The sequence below is a fragment of the Pogona vitticeps genome, chromosome 3 (assembly GCF_051106095.1).
Source record: "Pogona vitticeps strain Pit_001003342236 chromosome 3, PviZW2.1, whole genome shotgun sequence".
NCBI classification, from domain to species: Eukaryota; Metazoa; Chordata; class Lepidosauria; order Squamata; family Agamidae; genus Pogona; species Pogona vitticeps.
Window position 1 is genome coordinate 137,073,580 of NC_135785.1, and position 23,800 is coordinate 137,097,379.

The following is a 23,800-nucleotide window of genomic DNA, read 5'->3' on the forward strand; positions in this document are numbered from 1 at the left end:
TCTCATGAGTTGTTCTGCCAGAAGAGAAGTTAATGATACTAATCTTGGCTTTGGTAAACAAAGTGGGGAAAGGACAATGCAGGGAAGGTGCAGAGGGAAAATGCAGAGATAGACACCTAAAAGAGAAAGAATTTAATTTTTGGACCCAGGTTTGAAGAAAATTAATTGGAAAAGCAGTAGACATGACACCCTTTGATGGGGCACCTAATGAAGTATTGGTTGAGACTTTGAAAAAACTAGATAGCCAAGAACAAAAGACATTTTCCTCTACTTCTGAAGTGTCTCCCAAACCAAAGTCACGATTAGTGTCATTCTCCTCTCCTCTGATGGAACATGAATGATCCTGCAGAAGGAAAATCTTTATTATTATTATTATTTTAGTCAGTTATTGGTCTCATAAATTAGATCAAAAACCACGAAACAGGAAAATCCAGGCTTCCTTCACTCCCGATTGAAGTTAACTGCTTGAGTCAAACACAGTTTCCGGGACATGAACCCTTGGAGAACCTGCATTTAAGTCTGTTTCGATTTTACTAAAAAGAAACCACTTAATACCGTATCTTTACTGTTCAATGACTCAATTTTGGTAACGTAAGGCCAAATTCATTATCTATAGGGAAACTGTTCTGTTCAAAGGACTAGAAAGGCCAATTATTAAACAACATGAGTTTATTTAAGTGAACAAAGAAAACATTTCTCTACAGTTTCATTTCTAAGCAACAGCATAACGTTTCAGCACCTTCTATAAAAATTAACTATTAAACAAAACAAAATCTAAACTATAAACTAAGGTAAACAAACGATATTCTTACGCAGTCCATATTGTTAAATCAGGTTCCTTCGTCTGAATCAAAGATATTCAACACCATGTTTTCAGATACCCAAAAACTCTCTTCTTCCCTTCTCTCTCACAGAGTTCCTTTTTTCCAACCTGTTGTACATTTCTCCAACCTGCCCCTTCCTGACATATTCGACCAATCACGAAGGAAAGAATTAGCATAGGGTACGCCCTACTTTCCCACCAACATCAAGGAATTGTTTATACTTCAGGTTAGAGATATTTTGACTCTGCTGTGTTTTTCTCTCCAGCTGCAGCGATAAGGTTAGCGACATGAAGCTGAAAATAACTACTAGTAATTTTCCAGAACTTAGCCTGTGTCAGACTCAAAATGGATTTCTCTATGGTTAAAACATGACTACATAACCCATCCCTAATTAGAAAAATACACTTCATCACAATGTACACAGGGAAAAAAGAGCAATGGAATTTATATCTGTACAAGGTAATAATAGGACAGGGCAGTTCCTGTTGTTTTCTTGTAGTGGCGTGAAATGCCCACTTCAAGCACTGCATGTATCTGCACAAATCTCTAACACAAATAAATACTGTCTAGAGTCCACTTCAAGCACTGCATGTATCTGCACAAATCTCTAACACAAATAAATACTGTCTAGAGTCAATCTACAGTGTCAGTAATGTGAGTTAATCTGAAAGGGTTAAATACAGATTAAATCTAGATACAGAAATGCCTTGCAGTTGAGAATCTTAGGATTTCAGTCATAAAATACTCTTTCAGTTGCACAGAACACTTAAAGCTAACCATCAGCATAGAACTGACAGTGTTCCGTGTGATAAAACTGAACTATGACATGGATTACTTCTTCTGGGGAGGTATTTTCAAGGAGTTGCACTCATTGATCATTCTTATCACATCAGCTAAGAGAAATACACAGAGTATTACTTAACAGTAATGAAACATCCATGATAACAAATCTGCAATATGGCTTCACAACAAGCTGTCTTATAATAGCTGCAGTTCATCACACAAAGAATTTTAAATACTGCCACATTTAACAAATGCATGAACTAGGCCCATTTCCCATCACACCTAGACCAAATAATAACAGCTTGATGTTCTAGGACTGAATCCAGTTGTTAGTCCCAATTATAGTACGTCAATTAAATCACTAGGATTTCTGTAATTTCACAAATCCCATTCATTCATTGGGTGTACTCTGATTGAGATCAATGACAAGATTTACCCATTGGGGTAGCAAAGATTCTTAAAAGCATAATCGTTGGACAAAGCCTGCAATATATGTATTGTTGAAGTGAGATGAAAAGCCATATGCAATGCTGTGACATTATGATTATAGCTTCTTTATTTCATTTCTAGGCTTCTTTTTCCCAGTGAGGGAACCTCAGGTGGCTCAAAATGATTAAAACAAGTTAAGCTAAAACCACAAGTAACAGAGTTTAAAAAACAATTAAAATATAATATATATAATGATTAACATTTTAAAACACACTTGAAAAGAATATATGCCCAACATTCAAGAATGACTCAGTCATTAAAAGCATTCCTGAAGATCTTCAACTATCAGCACAAGGATAAAAGGAAGGGCATCCAACCTAAAGGAGAGCATTCCACAACCTGGAAGCAATCACAGAGAAGGCCTTTCTCATGTTACTATCAAATGTGCCTGTGATGGCAATGGGACAAAGAGAAGATATTAGAAGCCCCCACATATGGGTGGTGGTGGTTGGTTCACAAGTCTGGGATGCAATGCACAATTTTTTTTAAATGTACACACCATGGAAATTGCACCTGTATACACTAAGGAAAATAGCATATAGAAGGTCAGGGAAAATTGCTTGCAAAATGAATACATTGTGGAAAATTGCTGGAAGGGGGCAGAATGGACGTTTACTTCAAAAAAGACAGAAGGTATAGAAACTGAAACAACCAATTTCTTCACCTCTAATTCTCTCATGAGGTAACATATACCAAAGATTACAATAGAAATGGGAAGAGCCAAAACAGGCCTCAGACTTTTCTAGTTACAGCCTGAATCTTAACTGATTTTGGCTCATGAGACCAACTTTTACTGCTGCAAAATCTTTACTTATTCACTTATTCATCATGTTATTCATTCATTCCCACATGAGGGCCCTCCAGATGATTTCAAATATTAATTTGAGCTTATTTAAGATCATTTCAGACTGATATTAGAAAGGCAAAACATATGGGATGGCTGCAACATGAAAGCATTTCCTGTCACCACTCAGTTCTTCATGACAATACTGTCTCATACTGTGGAAATATAAAGTTAACATTGAATTGTGCAGATACTGTGTGTGTTTAGTCGTTTAGTCGTGTCCGACTCTTCGTGACCCCATGGACCAGAGCACGCCAGGCCCTCCTGTCTTCTACTGCCTCCCGGAGTTGTGTCAGGTACTAGGACATCAAAATGAAAATTTATTTGTTTAAACATTTATATCTAGCTAGCTACATCTATATTTGAAAATCACTCTCAAAAATAGAAAATAGCCCGAGCTTCATAATGTGTACATATTTATCAACTGTGAAATACATTTTTGGTGTGTTAAAAGATAATATTTTGTATGGCATTTTCTGGTGATGTTTCCAGTGATTTTTTTTACGCTGTCTGTAGGTTTTCTATTTATATAAAAGGTTGCTTCTTTTACAGTTCATCTGAGATAGAACTGTTCAGTTTTGCTTCATTGTCTCAAAAGTCAAAAGCAAAACCGCTCACTTGTATGAAATGAGAGAGATTTCCCATAGAGCAGAACCACAGCAAAAATGTGTAAGCACACATACAAATTAAGAGCAGACTCTGCATGAACACAGGCTCTCTTTCACACAAGCACACACAAGTGGTTATTGGGTTTGTTTTTATGAATGCGTCATTTGACACATCAGTTTCATGACTGAAGGCAGACAGAACTATGGTGGCAGATTGGGAGTGACTACACCATATCTCTCAAGACAAATGGGTCTTCTAGGTGATGCTATAAATCACCATCAGATGCCATTTGCAGAGTATAGAAGTCTCATTCTAAATGACAGCCATTGATCAGAAGCAGTACTCAAAGACAACCTTCCTTGACATTCCTTGAGCATAAAAGGTTACATTTTGTACAGAGTTATAAATTACAAGGGCAAGCTTTAATTAAAGAAACATCTCAGGGTCAGCCATGAGATAATCAGATCGTCTTTTCCTTAAAGAGTAAAATATAAACAAAAATCCTACAAGAGATCTTAAAAAAAAACTGGCAGCTAGGGATATGAATCCCACAGCCTCTCATTTCTGGAAATAAATAAATTAAAAATACTTCTTTTCCCCTTCCAGAGAGATTTGTCTGTACTACATACTTTATTGTTACGGCATCAAGCCATACATAAAACAAAATTGAATGCAAAACTTCCAAGACTGGCATGCACTACAAAGAGCCATACCAGACATACAAAAAGTATAATATCTAATATAGCAATACAAGACCAAGGTCTAAGGCTTTAGCTGTCTATTCTGGCTACTATAGCATGCCGCCCAAAATTTCACTACCAGTTCCATAGTAGTCCGATTTTGGTCAATTAAGAATTGATTACAGTAGTCCAAGTCCGATTTTAGAAGAGGTGCAATATATTTTCCTCCAGTCTTACTATGCCTGTTACATCTGAGCATCATATGTTCGATAGAGTCTATCTCGTCAGATCCACAAGGGCAGAATCTCTGTCCCCTCAGGTTTGTCTGTACTAGACTTTCCCCCCCAAGAAATCTTGCAGGAAATCCCTTAGGATTTCTCTGACATTTTCTGGTACTTTTTCTTCCCCTTGGAAGAAATTATTATAATCTTCTCACACAGGTTTCAAATTGAAAGGGCAGGCTTGTTATAATTCCTGCATACAATGGCTACCTTTCTATGCCGGCTCCACCTGGAAAGGGGAGAAGAAAGACCAAGCTGTTCAGGACTGTTATAGTTCCAGCATAGAATGACATGTTTTCTGTATAGGACTGAGTGGAAACGATATTAAGCTGCATGGAATTTGGCAGCTCCTTGCACAGAACAAATTGGTGAAAAACATTTTTAAAAAATTATATTGTGAAGGACAAGACCAAGGTGCCACTTTTCATGGAGCTTGGAAATCTTCCTGTTTTGGGGAGATCTCAACAGAAAGTCTAGGCAGGGAGGGACTCAGAAAATAATTTTTGCAAGTACTCATCACATTCCTACTGACAGCAAACACAGGACTTCTTATAAAATATGTGTAGCTGTTCCAAATCATGTGCCACAGAGTAATTTGAAATACATGTTTAGTGTACAGTTGATGTGAGGTTCACATGGTGCATGGCATGGAAATCATGTTATATATCATCCTTATGATTACCCATTAAGCCAGGCTTGTTAAAATCCAGAGATCCAGTGGCTACACAAGTGTCTTTGGTGGGCTAAACCTATTTTCACAGTACCTGTTTGCAGCAGGGTTTTGCTTCTATCTCCATATCTCTGTTGTATGGATTGTTCTGTATCAATAATGGGAGAGGGACATATTATTGTCCAGAATGACAATTGCATCAATTGTTGTTGATATGTTACAGTGGTCTCAGTTATGAGCCTAGGTGACTGTCAATGGTTTTCTGTCATTTTTTTTTTCATTTGAGTCTGTCTTGTAGTATGTTTGTGAGTACCTGTTTCCCCCACACACACCCCATCGCCCCCTCCATGGAGCCATTGTGGGAGACAGGTACTCAGAAACAATCTATTACAAGACAGACTCAAAAGAGAAAAAGATCAAAACCCACTCTGTGAGAAAATCTTGAGGGTGAGGGGTGGGACCAGCTACCATTTGCCTTCTCACCTGGTGCCAGCAGGTCAGTGTACCATATTACTTCCATTTTCACCTCAATTCAAATGACTGACTGACTTCTTAACTCTGTGGATGCTGAATGAGGTATTAATAATGCATGTAGCATGTCTGTACTCTGGGGTCAGCACGAGCTCCTGATCCTGTATTTGCTCAAGAATTGTTCAAATGCCCTGATAAGGTCCATGTTTCCACATTTGCCACAAAACAATGCACATGCCTACTATTCTAATCTAGTCATTCACTGACCTTCCCAGTCTGGTGGAGGAAGTGACACTAAGGCCTCCACACCCAAATACTCTGGCAGCCTCTTTATTGGGAGTATGAATTCATTTGGAAACTTTGGATATTGTTGGAGGCTAATCCTGATTAGAGTAGTAATAGTAGTAGTTGCTACCTTTCCACTCCACCTTTCAATACTTCTGGGTGGTTTAGAATCAGCATAAAACAATAATTCATTATTATTAGCAACTCTTCTGAACATCATGCTTTTCTCTGTGGCTGGCAATTGGCTGTTGCTCTCCAGGAGTAAACAGACAAAGTAACGAAAAGGAATACTGTCAGCTCCTATTCAGTTTGTTCAACAAAACTATAAAATGTGAGCTTACACAATGATTTTTCCCCCACTAGAAATCAGGCATGCTCTTTCTCAGTAACAACTATGAAATCCTCAGGCTGGGTCTTTAACGGCAATTACAGAGAACTACCACGGGGAAGCTGTCAGCCTTACTATCTTTATAGCCATTTTCAGTTTAAAATTAAGCAGAAGATGGGCAACCAAGCCAATCACTCTCCCCCTCTCCCCCAACACACACACACACACACACACACAAGGGTGACCTCAATCCAAACTAACTCTTCATTTTGTGATTACTGCACTGTCAGATACTAAGTGAACTACAGGATATATAGGCCGATATTGCTTAATAGCTTTAACTATGTAAATATTTTCCTCCTCATAATGTCACTTGTCAGAATTAGGACTCAATCCGGCTGGAAGTAGCCATACATGTGGTAGATTCCATCGCCACAGGGGACCAACTATGCTAGCTTATTTTTACTTAAACAGAAGTGATGAGTCCCAAACGTTTATTATGGGTTTGAAAATGGAGAGATTATGCAAACCAGCTGTCCCCCTCCTGTTGAGTAGAGGATCAGATTTTCTCTCTTGTTTGCATCTCCCCTTCATAAGTGAAGTTATTTTAAACTTTCAGGGACAGCCAATGAGAGGCAGTAGTAGGTGGATGGAGGATCAACTGCATGCCAGTGAGCTTCACAGTTCTAAAAGAGCCACTGGGATATGTTGTAAATTTTGTTGCCATTTGAAATTTATGTGTGCATCATAAAAAGGACACTCTCCATCCATCTTCCCTTTCATGGTGACTATCACGGAGTCTGTTTGGGAGGTCAGTGGCATCAGTAGTTTACCCAGTCTCTTTGCTGTGCCAATTCAGAAAACAGCAAGCCCATTAGAAGGGGCAGAAGGTCCAAGAAACAGAGAACAAACTCTACTGTAGCCATTGCTGTTTCTCGGACAAGAAGCCTATTTAAAGAGGGCTTCTGCAACTTGGGAGAAAACCAAAGAAGAGTATTTGTTTTTCCCTCAGACAAGGTGAGAGGGGCCTGTAGATAGAAAATGAGGTTGGAGATTATAATATGTTTTATCCAGGTACTGTATGTAAATAAATTTTGACAAGTTCCCATTTCTTAGAATCATAGAATTGCAGGCCAGGACTCTTACTTCCTGCCAAAGTAGGAAATTCACAGCTCATGCACCTCTGACAAGGGCCACCAAAATCCCAGGGGAGCTTCCCCCGACTCTCCTCTACAATCCTTTTAAGTTTGGTGGAGATTGGTTTTCCCCACGCCAGCTGCTAAATGGCACTTTCCTTGGGAACCACTTTGTGGGTGTATAACTTGGATGTCTGAAACCTGAAAAATACACAGTTTAGTAAAATGTTTGAAAGTTAGGGAGATTGAATCTGCTCTTGAATTTTTAGGGGGCCATTTTTGGTTTTTAAAGTTCCTTGCTCCTTGTCTAGTTTTTGAGATCTTATGGAAAGTGTAGTGGACTAATGAAAAGAAAAATGATCTCAGGAGCAGAGGGTTAGATTGTGGAGGCAGGCAGAAGGGAGTTGTTCTCCTTACCTTTTAATTCACCTACCAAGTTCCTGGAAATTTGTGTAGAAAACCTCTCAAATCTAACAGTGGTGTTCCTGAATACCACCTCCATAAATGGGAGGAGCATCGTAATTCAGGATTAGATATCAGATGAAGTGGATATGTTCCTTTATAGTACAAATATCTGATCGGAGAAGGAATATTTGTTTCTGTTCTGCCCACTAGGATTCTCCCTACAGAACCAAGGGAGAAAGAAAGAGATGGGAAGGGCAGGGCAGGGCAACAGTGTTCTTTTAGTGCAACTATGTTTTCCCATTTTGGTGATGCTTAAAAATTCTGTTGGTGCCTCATCTGCTTAGTGTCCAACAACATCTCTGCCCAAGCATGAGAACATAAAAGAGAGCTTCAATGGCCTTGATCTATTAAAAAAATGACAAGTAGGATCATGAAACAATATACTTTTTTGCATACAATATCTAACACAGAGGTGCCTTGACTTGCAATCATAATCTGTTCCAGAAGATGGATATAACTCGAAATGGTCGTAAGTCGAAGCACCATTTCCCATAGGAATGCACTGAAATGCAATAAATCCATTCTGGCCAAAGAAAAAAATCACTCCCACCCCCACCCCCCAAAAAATCACTGCCAGATTCATTGGAAATGTGATTAATCCCTTCTGGCCAAAGGGGGGAAAAGAAAAGCAATCAGGCATGCATTGGAATGCACAGAAAACAAATGGAACAGATCAGAAATGCACAGAGAACAAAGGGAGCTGGTAGGAAATGCAAAGAAAACAAAGGAAAAAGCAAAGGAAGCATGCAGGACCCATCAGAAATGGGGGAAAACCCCAAAAAGCAACCAACCCCCCAAGTCCCATCAGAAATGGGGGAAGCCAAAAAATAAACCAACCCCCCAAGATCCATTGGAATTAGGAACCCCCCCAAAAAAGCAACCAAACCCCCAAGACCCATCAGAAATGGGGAAAAGGCAAAAAACAACCCCCCCAAACCCATCAGAAATGGGGGAAAACCCCAAAGCAACCAAGTCCCTCAAGACCCATCAGAAATGGGTGGGGGAAACCAAAAAACAAACAAACCCCCAAGACCTGTCGGAAATGGGGAAAACACTCCAAAAAGCAACAAAACCCCCTGTCATGAGTTCAGCTGAAGAAGATCTGGCATCTGAGGGGTTAATTTCAGCTGAGGAAAATACTGGACAATTAGAAGCACAGACAGCTGAATCACCACCAGATTCTCCTCCCCCAGTAGCCAGAGTGAGGGACAAGTTTCAGCAAAGACTCATGACATGAAGATCCGAAGCTTGCATGAATGCTTTCCACAGGAACATTAGGTCGACCAGTCCTGAGTTTTAATAGGATGGAAGGCTTCTAGGACTTTGATGGTTTCTGCTCCTATATAATTTGTACCTGGAAGGCTTGGAAAAGTGTGGAAGCAACAGGTCTATTCTCTGGCTCTCGTCCACGTGCCTGCTATCTTGCTTACTTGACCCTTGGCTCTTGGACTCTGACTTCTGACTGCGGTTTGTGTTTTCGCCTTGACAATTTGGCATCTGTTTTGTATCTCCTGGACTTCTGACTTTGGACTGACTTATTGGACTTATGTCTGCTGTATTCACTGGAAATGTGACACCCCTCAGACCCATTGAAAATGGGGTGGGACCCAAAAAACAAACAAACCCCCCAAGACCCATCACAGCACAGAAACATGACCCCCCCAGCTCAAAGCAAAACTGCAAAAACACCCAGAGCAGTTTTAAAAAGCAGAAAACAGCACCTTGCCTTACCAGGCAGCCCAAAGCCTCCCTGCGAACACACTCACTCACTGACTCAGAAGCAGAAGCGAGGCAGTCCCAAGGCTCCTCTGATGCACACTCTCTAACTGTTGGAGTGAAAGAGTTACAAAAAAGCAGCCTTGTCACCACCTACAATTAGAAATTTGAATTTCTCGCCTTTTCCCCCCTGCCTTTTTCTGTTTCTAAGTGGAAGCTCCGGTCGCAAGTAGACGCAAAAATTTGCAGCCAGAGCTCGTTGTAACTTGAAATGGTCATAAGTAGGGACGTTCATAAGTTGAGGCACCAGTGTAGATTAGTTAGGAAACAGCAGAATGTTGTCAGAAAGCAGTGAGAACCATTCATATTTTCTGAAACTTCATGCAATCTAATAGCACTCATGCCATAACTTACCCATTTCAGTCCCTAGTTACTTTTTACAGTTCTGCATATTATGGGAAACACAGACTGACAGCATCATACATTCCCTAAAAAGTCATTTGACAGTATATATTATTGATATCTTTGTCTGAGTTTCAGAGTAACATAACTATAGTCTTACATGTACCACACACACACACACACACACACACACACACACACACACACACACACACACACACACACACACACACACACACACACACACACACACACACACACACACACACACAAAGGAAATCTCTGCTACAACTTTTGATATGGGAAAGCATATGCCAGGAAATAGATTTTTGCATATGCTGGGGGGAACATTCAATTTCATTAAAGCTTTTTATTAACGCACCACTTGTTAACTATATCTAGACATGCTGGGTTAGTGATCATATTCAATGTAATGGGATGCCTACCATAGGGAATCTGAATGCTGCATGTGGGGAAACAAAATACAAGGCAGAAGGCATAGAAATCACTAGCTAGTAGCTACACCTTCAAGACACATACTAATAAGAAACAGAAGGTTTTGGGGAATTTTGGTTAGTTTGAAGGAAAAGACTCTATATCATGCTAGAAGAATGCTTTTGTTGAGGCTGGGAGTTCTTTTCCCAGTCTGTATTTGGGAGGAAGGCATATTTCAATGAAAGAATATCAAATATGGCTTTCAAAAAAAATTGTGCCCTTTCCCTGTTCTAGATACATAATTGATCATATACACAGGGCAAGATTCAGTCTTTAAATGTCATTTATTTAAATGGGAAGGATTTAAGCACATTCTTTTGTGCTTCTGCACTTGGCTTGGATCCAACAGACCTTTGTAGAGCAATCAACTTTGAACAGAAATAATCCTCTTTTTTTCCTTTTGGTTTTTTTTTTTTTTTTTTTTTTTTGCAAAACACCTACCCCATTTTTTAATAAGCTGAAATCTTATCAGCCAGCAAATTTAACAAAGAAAAGAAATAGGGTGTGTCCCTTATACCTAGGCATAGGTGAAATTTTTGGTTGTTTGAGAAAGAACAAGAAAGTGGGCCTTCTCAGCAGTGTCTGGCACCCTTGCTGGGTGTTTTTAAGAGCAAACTCAAGACCTGGCTCTTTAGGCAGGCCTTCCCTCCTGTCACTACCTAACTTATTTCCCCACCTTCAATTGTATTAATGTTATTGTTTTATTTTATTTCATTACTACTCGGAGTGTTGTTAGCTGCCCAGAACAGACTGTGGTCTAGATGGGTGGGGTATAAAATAAATAAATAAATTTTACAAAAACATGCCATTTTAAAACACACCAGAAAGTTTGTAATTTCTACTTACTGTGCATCTTCAGGCTAAAATTTTCAGAGTATTCCCTCTCTAGCTTATATCTGAAGTTCATTTCCCCCGATCTGTTATAACTATTTTGATTTCTCCGTCACTTACATGTGAATATGTTAGTGACACTTTTATCTATGGATAATATTTGTATTCAATTGATACTTTCAAACAGTTATTTATCAACAGTGACTAACACAAAGTGCTATATACAGCTTAAGAACAATGTAACCCCTTGTTTTTAAAGCACATTTTAAAAGACTAACATGCAAAAGAAAAAATGGGACAGAACCAATAGAGCAGAAGGAGGATATGCAGACAACTGTTCTTTAAAAAGCATTGGTTCTTGTAACAATCAGCATAATTGAAGAACTACAGTATTTGTTTGTCTATTTCACCCTGATTCCTTTGAAGAACTTGATATGGTGTTTCTGTATCATAATCCTCAATGATCACCTAAAAGGTCAGATTGAAAGACAATAACTGACAGTTGACTAATAAAAAATGAAGTTTTCCTTGTCTGAGCACAGCCACTCTTTTCCAGTTTTCTGGTAGGTGAGCAAGACTTTTTTCTTAGTTAAAATGAAACAGCTGGCTTTGAAAATGTGTGAGACTAGAAAACATCCCCCCACTGTGTGTCTTTATGAGTTACTTTTTCTGGACATGTCTAGAACAGTGACTCTTGAAAACATTTGGCATGCAGTTTCCTTCTTATGCATCTTTGTATCAAGGATAAATGAGTAATCACATCCAGAAAAGAAACACAGCAGAACTACCCCACCTGACAGAAAGAAGAACAAAGCATTCATGAGCCTACAATCCCTGTTTGGACTTTTCTCAGCACTATAGTTCCCAATGACTTCTGTGCCCCTTCTGAGGATGGTTTTGGGAAACTGGGGTAATGGGTATGGCTCCACTCTTCATACAATTTTAGGGTGTGACTACACAGTGAGAGAAATGCACATCCACTTGCTGTGAAGTCACACTGAGAAATTCAGGTTTCCTCCATTTTCCTCAAATTAACTGGCCACATAAGCAGAGGAGGAAATTGGCTAAACAGTTTGCAGCTTGCTATCATAGCTGTGCCAGTGACACAGCTGCAGAACTACTACTTAATAAGCTGTAAACAAGGGAGATGACAATTTCCTCTTCTGTATTCTCTATGCTGTGTTATTTTTTAACAAGAGAGAAGCATATTGAAGATTGCCATCCCTCTCCATCTCCCCAAGCTTCAGGACAAAGTTGTTTAGGAAGGGAGGGAGAGAATTGTAATGTTTCCAAAGATCCAGCCTTCTTCTTTTCTCCCATCGCAGATCACTCGCTTTCCCTGATCAGATCCATTCCGAATGCAGAAGTCAGGAGGAGAACATATGGCTGGACATGCTGAGTAGGTGGTATGTCAAAGGGGGGTCCCTTTGAATAAAATGCACATCTGGAAATCCTAAGATAGCCCTGAATGGCTAAAAATACAGGCATGTCACACAGGACACATGCTGGAGGGAGGATTTCTGTAAATAACCACAGCAAAAGAAACTGGGAAAAATGTGTAGCAGACAAAAAGTTCTTAATTGGGGAAGCCAGGACATTTCCCTTTCAAAAAGCCAACTGCCTCTCAGAGATACTTGCAATTACATATCGTCGTCTGCCCACCAGCCACCTGCCACAATTCTCTGCATTGGTTCAAGGGATCACACTATCTCAACCAATGTGAATAAATCTCTTTTTTAAAAAGTAGCAAACCTAGCAGCTGAGGGGGAAAGTATGGATGGGAGGGGGGACTCCAGGCTGATTCACTTCCTTTTGTGCCATATGATTAACTGGGGGGGAGGGAGAAGCCTTCCCCACACCTGTAGCATTTCTTGCATTTTTGTCAGTGACGTCAGGCCCTTAATAATACTGGCTGGCGCTCAAATGGCATTCTCGTCCATAGTTTGATTCTTTGGGCTTATTGAAGTGTCTTTTAATTTATTTTCCACAACTTTCTATAAAATATTTCAAGGAAGAGAGGTATGCTCTGGGCTGGCATACATCAGCCAAAATTGTGTTGCTTAGTGCGCAGTAAATTGAACTAGAGAAGGCTCATTAAATCAATGAGGATCTGGTGAGTCAGCTCCTCCATATGTTTCATTGCTTCAAATGGGCCAACTCAATCTGCAATTTACTATGCTAAAGTAAGTCACAGTTAGAGTAGGCCCATTTGAATCAATTGAATCAACAGTATAGTAATTGCTCCTCTATTCAACATGCCACTCTGGCTTTTCTAATCACACCTCTCTCCTTATATATAGGCATATGTAGGACCTTGGATAGACAAAACACTCTACATTTAATAGAAATAAAATCTAGATTTCAAAACCCTTATATCACTATTGGAACATGGTGATAAAATGGCATTAAATACTTATTCATTTCATGATGATGTTTAAAAATGATTGAAAACGTGAAGGGATGTCAGTGTATTGGTCTGTGTGCATGCACACACATATGGTAAATGGATTAGTCCTAAATCTATACTGAATTTTTTTTTGCCCAAACAGAATGAGGGGAAAATCCATCCTTCCTACATGCTAGAGATTACTTTCCTCAAAGGTTATTAAAATGTATCAATGTTAATTCTTGCATTATTCGTCAGCGCTGTTCTCTGTTTTCCTTCTGGATTAGATATCTTTATCCACATTGTTAAATGTGGAAGAAGAATTTTGCTGGAACTGTCATGTGCATACAGAAATATTACCAGATGCAGAGTCAGAGATCCCTTAATGCTCTTCACAATACTGACACAAATCCTTCCCCTACATAACTCTCTAGTATGTAACCAGGAATTTCTCAGATCTGATCTCTGATGTGATGCACTTGAACCAGGAAACTCATGATGTCTTGAGAATCATTTGAACATGGTGGCTGCCCAGTATTGAACTCTTTTAACAGTAAGCTAGCAAGGGTGGCTTGTGACCAGGATAGAAGGCACTGCCCTGAAATGTTGAGGTGAGGTGCCCCTCCCATTCCAGTTCACAAGGCACTGTTGGTTGTCAGTAATGTGACTTTATAAATATGGGAAGCCCAGTTTTTTTTTACCATTGCCTGTTGTTAGGCCAACATTCCCTTTTTTTCTGGCAACAGCTTATTGTACTCAGCTAGGACATAATACTTATATGCTCATGAACAGAAAGCTGAAGACTCTAGAGCTAGTATTTGCAAATCAATTTCGCTTTTAAAAAGGCATTCAAGATTTAACTAGCTCAATTCATGGATGGATGGATGGATGGATGGATGGATGGATGGATGGATGGATGGATGGATGGATGGATGGATGGATGGATGGATGGATGGATGGATGGATGGATGGATGGATGGATGGATGGATGGAAGTCCTAGGCTTTATTTGTTGTAAGACTCCCAAGCCAGTGTACAATCATTTGTGTCTTTCTGCTCCATTGAACAAAGCAGGTCTTGCACAGAGTTGCACTGCAGAAGAGATGAAGGAGTCAGTTAGGCTCACAAATCAGTATCATCCCAAAATCTCCACCACAGTGTCAACAGTTTTTACTTTCTGAGGATATCCAACTGGCAAAGTGTAGCCAGGCAAAATACCTGAAGGAAAATAGAGAGAAGCAAGAGGGAAAGTAGTCTGCAAAAGAGATGGAATGTAATTATGGCACTTGGCAGCTATTGGTGATATCTAGAGAATCTCTAGCTAGGTCATTGGTGGGTGTGATCCACAACAAAATATCTCTACTGTGCTGTATGATGACTACTGGCTTTTGGGGCCTGAATACTGCCCACATACTCAGTGGTGTAGTGGTAAAGTTTCAAGTGCAGGTGGTCATTATGATAGACCCCACTGCCAGTTCTTCTCATAAGGAGAGTCCAAAAGTTCAGGCAGTTGGATAGTCCACATATGAACAGATAACATGTCATCTGTATAGTTATTGACTTTTAATTGCATATCCAGAAGAAACCACCATCAATTGGTGCATTACACCAAAGATAGCTTGCAATTGAATGCCATCCTTGGGAAAACCCATTCCTTTCCCATTGTGAGGATTGCAGCTCAGTTCATAGGAAATAGGAAGCATGGGGTATGTGGCATATGATGTCATAGCCATAAATTTCCAGGGCTTTGACTTTTAAGCCCTGGGTCCACTACACTATTGCATATGCTACATGCAGTTTTACAGTTTGGAGCAGTGCCCTATCCACCTGCTAAAACAGCTCTGTGTGGTGTATGGACAACTGGAAAGAACTAGCATTTCAGATAAATGAGTATTTTAGTCATGTAGTATATACAGAGAATTATAAGAGAATCATGCCTAAATTATGAACAATGCTTTTATTCTTGTCAATAAGTACCAATGGTGCCTTTTCAGTTATTTTATGTATGACGCTTGTTATGATCATGTTGATTATTAAGTCAATAGAAAGTTATCATGCTGGCCCGCAGGTCTCCTTGCCACAGCTGTGTAGTATTAAAATGTCATTACTGAGTTCCCAACTTTTTACCTTGCTGTAATATTATTCTCTGTTGATCGCTTGCCTGAGCTGAAATGCTTGCAGACGTGATTCAGCTATACTTATAAGGAAGGCAAAATTAAATATTCATTCGAGGACTGCATTTTAAGTTCAAACTGACTGATGCGGCTTAGGGCAAAAATGTATTTAAGTTGCATCTGAATCTTTTCTTTTCTTTTTAAAGGAAAGACTTTAAAAAATTCACCATGTCTATTTATTAGGACTGAGCAAACAGTTGCAAGATGCATTTACTTAGCGCATCCGAATAGAATGTTTCTCCTTGGCTGTTCAGTAAGATTTTTCCTTGATGCTTTGACCTAACTAGTATTTTGAACATAACTGTCATATTTTAAAACACCAGCAATTTTGAAAACAATTTTTATCAGTCACAGTGCACAGCCATTAACACTCATATCCTGGATAGGATTTCTGCCCAAACGAACAAGATCTCAGTTCCATATTTAAAGAATGAAACAATCCTGACTAAATAAAGAGTGCATTTTTGTCCCATTGAGTCACACAGATTATACAAATCAGTGATTATGGAGAATTGTTTCTCAGTCAGACAAAACTGAACCTAGTAGCCTCTCACCAGGTCATGTGACATCCACTTTATTTGAATAAATAACATCTATCAGATACTTGGATCAGTCTTCTTGTATTTCTTCAGTGACAACCAAACAGTGAGTAATACTGCTGGATGTACATTTTTGTTTTGCTTTTATCTCTCCAGAGCACTGAATAGGCTTGAACAAGCTGAAATGAACTGGGATGAACCCAGTCTCTCAGCTGTATGCTTCGGCCTGCCAGATGCTTTGCCATGCTTTGGCTTTTTGGAGTGTCAGACTGATGGCAAAACAAAAGGGAAATAAGGCTTACAAAGTAAGCTCTTTATGAACCACCATATATAAGTTGGCAGGTTACATTTGGCTCAGTAATTAACACTATGCACAGAGGCAGCCTAGGGCCACACTACATGTGATGCTCCACTTCATTCCAAACAGCAACAGGGTCCAACTGTTTACATCAGTAACAGTAGGGATGAGAGGGACTGATTATCTTTGAGACCAAAGCATGCAACAAGAGGAATTTAACCTTTCTCTTCTGAACCAACATGCTTGATGGTACTTGCTCGCACACTCTTTCTCTCTTTCTCTCATATACAAAAGTTACTACTGTGTTTCCCCGAAAATAAGAGAGTCTTATATAAATTTTTGTTCCAAAAAACGCATTGGGGCTAATTTTTAGGGGATGTTTTGTTTAATAGTCATGTCATCTTCTTCTGGTTGCTGCACCTTCACATATAAATTATTCAAAATCCCAGTTATTGTGAAATCTATAATCATCAATATAGTGGAGAGGCCAGTCCCAAGTGCTCCCTCATCTCTCATGTGTGAGCAGTAATAAGTCCGAACAGGAGTGGCTCCTGCTTACATGTAGGACAAGGACCTATATTTCCCAGGCTTCATGCTCATGTGTACAGCCTACATATGAGCAGCAACCTATCCTTCATACTTGTTACTGCTTGCATGAATGATGCAATAAGGGAGAGGGTGAAATAGCCTCCGCTCTCTAACTATGCTGATGATTCTGGATTACAGAACTCAATGGGGCTGAGCTTACTTTTCCAATTTCTTGGCCTGTCTTACCAAGTTTCCAGTTCTCCCTCTTCCAATGACTCAGACAATCAAAACAACAAGCTTCTTAACCAACATTTCTTGAACTTCATCATGGGACGAGTTGTTGGGGGCTACACTGCAGAATTAGCTGGAGTTTTTATGGATATTTTCAATCTATCCTTGTTGCAGTGTTCTGTCCCTACTTGCATGAAGACATCTATTATAGTGCCAGTCCCCAAGCAGTCAACTGTGGTGTCTCTCAATGATTATAGACCAGTAGCTTTAACATCTGTTATTATGAAATGTTTTGAGAGATTGGTGCTAGATTACATTAAGGCTAGTCTTCCACCTCCTTTGGACCCATGGCAATTTGCATACAGGAGAAATAGATCTACTGATGATGTTATGTCCATTGTTCTCCATACTGCATTGAGTCACTTAGAACAACAGGGAACTTATGTGAGGCTGTTGTTTGTGGATTATAGCTCTGCTTTTAATACCATTCTACCAAATAGGTATTTTTTTTAAAAAATGATCAACCTGGGATTACCTCAGAAGATTTTGTGTGTGGGTGAAAGACTTTCTGACAGATAGGCCACAGTCAGTAAGGATGGGATCTCACCATTCTTCTACCCTGGTACTAAGTACAGAAGCTTACCAGGGCTATGTGTTAAGTCCTTTCCTCTATTCCCTGTACACACATGATTGCACCCCACTGTATAACACCAATGCAATTATTAAATTTGCAGATGATATGAGTCTGCTTATAGAAAGGAAGTACAAAGATTGATACTATGATGTAAAGAAAATCATCTCACACTTAACATCAAAAAAACTAAAGAACTCATAATTGATTTTAGGAGGAAGAGAAATGTACATTTACCACTGTACATAAACGGTGAGGAAGTGGAGAGAGTTGGTAGTTTTAAATTTCTGGGTACTTACATCTCAGAGGACCTCTCATGGACTATAAATGCCAACATGCTAATAAAGAAGGCACAGAAGAGGCTGTATTTTCTGAGAATGCTCGGGAAGTTAAATTTATCACAGCATTTACTTCTGTCCTACTATCGTAGCACCATTGAGAGTGTCCTAACCTATGGCATTCTGGCATGGTTTGGGAGTAGCTCTGTAGCGGACAAAAAAGCTCTATAGAGAACCATTAAAATTGCCCAGAATATCATCGGGCTCCAGCTACCAACCCTGGATGACATCTTCACATCCCGCTGTCTGAGGAAGTCACACAGCATCCTGAGAGACTCTTCCCATCCTGCTTATAACTTTTTTGAACTGTTACCGTCTGGCAGAAGATATAGAACAATTAAGACTCGGACCACACATTTTCTAAACAGTTTTTATCCTAGAGCTATAATTGCAATTAATAATGAGCTTAAAGACCACCAGTAGTGAATAATTAGTTGGACTGTGTTACTTGGCCTGAGGTGTAGATGTTTGTATTTTTAGTGGGGAATTTTTTAGTGGGTGGGGAGTGTTTGGGGAATGTTATGTGTGTGCTTGTGTCTGGTCTCTGGGTGTCTGTGAATTTCGTTGTATGGGTATACTGTGTATATACTTACAATGGCAATAAATTATATTATTATTATTATTATTATTATTATTATTATTATTATTATTATTATTATTATTATTATTATTATTATTATTATTATTATTATTATATGACAGTGGTGGGGCTCATAAACAAGAACAATGAGTCTGCTTATAGAAAGGAAGTACAAGGGTTGATACTCTGGTATAAAGAAAATAATCTTACACTTAACATTTAAAAAACTAAAGAACTCATAATTGATTTTAGGAGGAAGAGAAGGTTCCAGCCGCAGTAAGGACGTTTCAACATCCTTGAACTGCGTGGCCGGCATTTGCCCTCCTTGGTTCAAGGAGGACGCGAGGCAGGCTCCGGTCACATGTAAAGAAGGAGAGGGTGAGCTATTTAAAGGAAAGCTTGCCCCCAACATGTCCTCTCTCTTGTTCAGGCAGTGCAGTGTTGTATTGGAGGCTGCAGAGCGAGAAAAGAGTTTGAGCGGCTGGCGAGCTACTGGAGAAAATCATTTTGGTTTGAAGGAGGGCAGCCTCTGCGCTCCCTCCTGGGGTTACCTTTATTTATTTGTGAGAAGAGCAGAGCTAATCTTTAATTGTTTCATTCGGGTCAGTTTACTTCTGTCCTATTTTGTAGCACCATTGAGAGTGTCCTAACCTATGGCATTCTGGCATGATTTGGGAGTAGCTCTGTAGTGGACAAAAAAGCTCTACAGAGAACCATTAAAACTGCCCAGAATATCATCAGGCTCCAACTATCAACCCTGGATGACATCTTCACATCCTGCTGTCTGAAGAAGGCACACAGCATCCCGAGAGACTCTTCCCATCCTGCTTACAACATTTTTGAACTGTTGCCATCTGGCAGAAGATATAGAACATTTAAGACTCGGACGACACATTTTCTGAACAGTTTTTATCCCAAAGCTATAATTGCACTTAATAATGAGCTTAAAGACCACCAGTAGTGAATAGTTAGTTGGACAGTGTTACTTAGCCTGCGGTGTAGATGTTTGTATTCTTAGTGGGGGATTTTTAGTGGATGGGGAGTGTTTGGGGAATTTTTATGTGTGTGCATATGGGTCTGGTCTCTGGGTGCCTGTGTGAATTTCGTTGTATGGGTATACCATGTATATACTTACAATGACAATTAATAATAATAATAATAATAATAATAATAATAATAATAATAATAATAATAATAATAATAATAATAATAATAATAATAATAATAATAATAATATTGAAGTGACTTTTAACTCACCCATCCCTCAAATCAGGAACAAACAAAGACTCAAACACTTTACCACTAAGAACAAAACACAAACATACCTAGACAGGAAACTTGTGGGGTCTTGAATACGAATTGTCAGTGATTCCTGGGAAGGAACATTATAGGCAATGGTACAGCTTGTGAGGGTCAGAGCAATGAAATCAGCACACATGGCAAACAGAAAACCCTATATATAGAAGCAGCCTAAATGAAACAGGAAAAGGAATGTACCAAATTATCATATCACTTTTCAGTTCAAGCACAAGCAAATTTCATTACAATTTTGGCTGCCATAAATCTTCAGCTCTGCTTTTCACATTTTCCATTCAAGGTACATTTTCTAAGCCCTTGGAATGCCAGAAATATTTCCAAACTCATGTTCTTTTTAAGGGGGGAAACAATTTTCTTCTCTCCAGCTTGTCTTTATACATGAAAGCTCAAGTCTTTGCCTAGTACTTTGTTTCACCATAAATGTGCCTATGTTGTAAAATTACTTGCTGATTAAACTTGTCTTCTACATAAATAACTGTTATACCTGAACCATGAAAACCAGGAGTTAGGAAATTAATTACAGAACACACGTTCTTTTATCTCAATTTATTTCAAATGATAAGCCCAGCAAGACATAATTATTGTTTAATTATGTTTACTAAAATATAGACAAAAACAATAATCTACTAAGGATGCATCCTGGTATTAATTGATTCAGAGAACACACGACACAAAAATCTAATGACAATCTGTCTGAAAGAAAACCCATGCCTCCTTTTAATCTGTTGTTATTAATTACAATAGCAATCAATAACCATTTCACATTGATCCAGCCTTTTATTTTGTCAGTCAGACAAGAAAATGAGATGCAGACACAAGAAGGCAGTGCCATTCTTTTCTTTCTGGCTGCCTAAGCATTTTCAGCGCAGTAATCACAGGGATCTAGAGAAAGAACAGGAAAAGTTTACATGTGGTTTATGGAGTACCCACCTATCACTAGAATGGAGAAAGAGTTCCATCCAGTGTAGCTTCCTCACCATCTGTCTCTGTGTGCACATGTCTGTATGTGTGCAGATGCTAACAAATGCTGTTCTAGACAAGGGTTTTTTTTAAAGGGAACATTACTCTCAAAAAATAGCATATTACTGCTCAGTGGTTTAAGTATCTGCCTATGGAGCTAGAGGTTGGGAGTTTGATTCTTCACTGTGCTTCCTTGACAGGAGCTGGACCTGATTATCTTTTCTAGCTCTACAGTTCAAAGATTGTTATTATCATTCTATTGCCTAAACAAGGAGTGGAGAAAAATCACAAAAGTATCCCTCCTGCTCCTCTAAGCTTCCCACCACATGACCTGGTGACACAATTAGTTGCACAAAGGGAAGCCTGCGAGCACAAAGGGGAATGCTTTTACAATTCTCTTCCATCCCATATTTAAGCTATAGGATACAAGCTGTTGTTTCTCCCACATAAGAGAGTGGTCACCTTATCATTATAAGAAAGAAGTAAGCAGGTCACTATAGCTAAATTTCATAGAACTGCATGGATACGTATTTCACTTGCTTGATTTCACTCTAGTTTTAATTTCTTCATATTACTAAACCATAGATGAATCTGTGGAACCAGTTTAGAGAGAGTAATGATGCACGGTGATAAAGGTTGCTTAGTTGGCCTACTGCTAGGCAGGCCCTAGCCCCCTCCCCAAAATAACACACAAACATACCATAACTAGGGAAAAAAGGCCACAACTTTATTGATTTCAGCAGCAGTTAACCTGGCAAATCATAGGGTTGGATCCTGCTCACTGAGGGACCCAAATGCCCCCCAGTGTTACCCACCATCTCCACAGGACCCTTCCTATGAGATTACTAGCAGTGGCATATTTCCTGGAGTCACATGGATATAAGCCACTCTGTTGCTCCTCACCAACCAGGAGCAGGTGCAAATTGTCCCACCAGAGACCACCACCCCATTCCCATTTAGGGACTCCATAGCAACCATGACTTGGCAGGCCTCCACCTGCTGTCCTGTGATCATTGTGATCCATCCCTATGTCCAAAACTGCCTCACCAAGTTGTGAAAATAAAGAAAGAGTAACCAAACACCAAATAGTGCAAACAGTAGAACCAAAGAGGGTGGGGGAAAAACTGCCCAGAAGAAATTGGGTCTCAGCAGGTCCCCAACTCTCACTTTTGAGCACCAGTGGAAAGACCCATCTCTTCTGGTCCAGCGGCCTGCCACTGCTCTTCCCCTGGTCATGCTGGCCTACCCCAGGCATCCAGTGTGACCCTTCTTGTGGGGGTCGGGTGCCAAAAGCCCTCTTGCCAGCCCAACCATGCAGACACCACCATTAGCCGCCTAGAGTAGTCCACCGCGACTAGATAGGCGGGATATAAATTAAATAAAATAAAAAAATAATAAAATTATGTGGCATTCCTGCTTGGGGGGGGGAGGCTGGCTGCCACTGGATAACAATACGGGAACCAGGTAAGTCCACATTCCTGATTTATAGGTCAGCCTGCCTTTTTCTCCTACTTATGCCTAATTGATTTAGCCTTTACAATAATCTAGCCTTTACACCTGGTGTCCTCAACATATAACACACTGATATACACTGAAGGCCCTTCATCACAGTCTAACAGATAATGATTTAAAATGGTTTCCAGTTGCAGCTGTTATGATTTGAAATGTGCATATGCTCAAAGGGAGATTCTTTGGGTTTGCAATGTAACACATCTGGAGAGTTGGGAAAACTGGGCTAGACAGTTTGCTTATGTTCTCTTTGCATCAGTTTTTTTTTGCTTCTCTTCCCAAGTCAGTCAACTCACATTTACCAAATGCATTTACTGATAAAACATATTATAGTTCAACAGAGTAGCAAAGTGATAAGACTTTGAGACAGCTTGTTGAAGGGACTATCCTGAAATGTGTCAAACCTCTGTAAAAAAATTCACTAGCTTGCTGACATTCTATCACCTTGCTTGTCATATGGTCAAAGGCATTTGTTTGGAATGCACTATCCTCAAAATTTACCTGAAATTTGATGTAAGGTGAATTTGGAATGTAAATAGATGAGAACACACTCTTCGCTATGGAATGTTGCTGGCCAATAGTGATCTATGGTCTGTGCAGGTGGTGTGGACCACCCCACCATTTTGAGTTGCTCCTGTTGATCAGATTGTCATCATATTATTTCATGATTTCATAAAATCCTTAGATGGGCAGGGGTAATTTTTTGTTCCAGAATTCTCCTAGAGCCAAGCCAGTCCCAAAAATAAAGAATGCTATCAATGAGAATTCTACATTGGCAGAGTGACTTTAGTGCAACTTGTGCAAAACTATTATAGCTGTTTCTCTGTAGCATGGACCATTAAAGATGAGAAGATGAAAAGCAGGGAGTAGATTATTTGCTTCTTTTTAAAAAAGTGGACAAGTACTTGGTGTGGGTGGGTGTGCATGTGCATGTATGTGAATAAATGCATGCATGTTTTGCTTCCCAAAGGAAAGACACTAATTTTGCACATACTGCAGAA

General features: G+C 39.5%; 1 protein-coding gene across 9 annotated transcripts in view; it reads right to left on the reverse strand.

Annotated features, from left to right (window-relative positions):
* The window catches only part of PCDH9 (protocadherin 9), a 1,094,858-nt gene that overhangs the window by 249,728 nt on the left and 821,330 nt on the right, over positions 1-23,800 (reverse strand). For 3 of the 9 annotated variants that reach the window (XM_072993185.2, XM_072993190.2, XM_072993188.2), the window contains one exon: positions 20,598-21,212. The exons of the other annotated variants lie outside the window; for them this stretch is intronic. In XM_072993185.2, coding sequence (XP_072849286.1) covers positions 21,181-21,212 — 32 coding nt within the window. In that variant the 3' untranslated portion in view covers positions 20,598-21,180. Of the gene's footprint in view, positions 1-20,597; positions 21,213-23,800 lie in introns of those variants that run through there. 9 annotated transcript variants of the gene reach the window in all.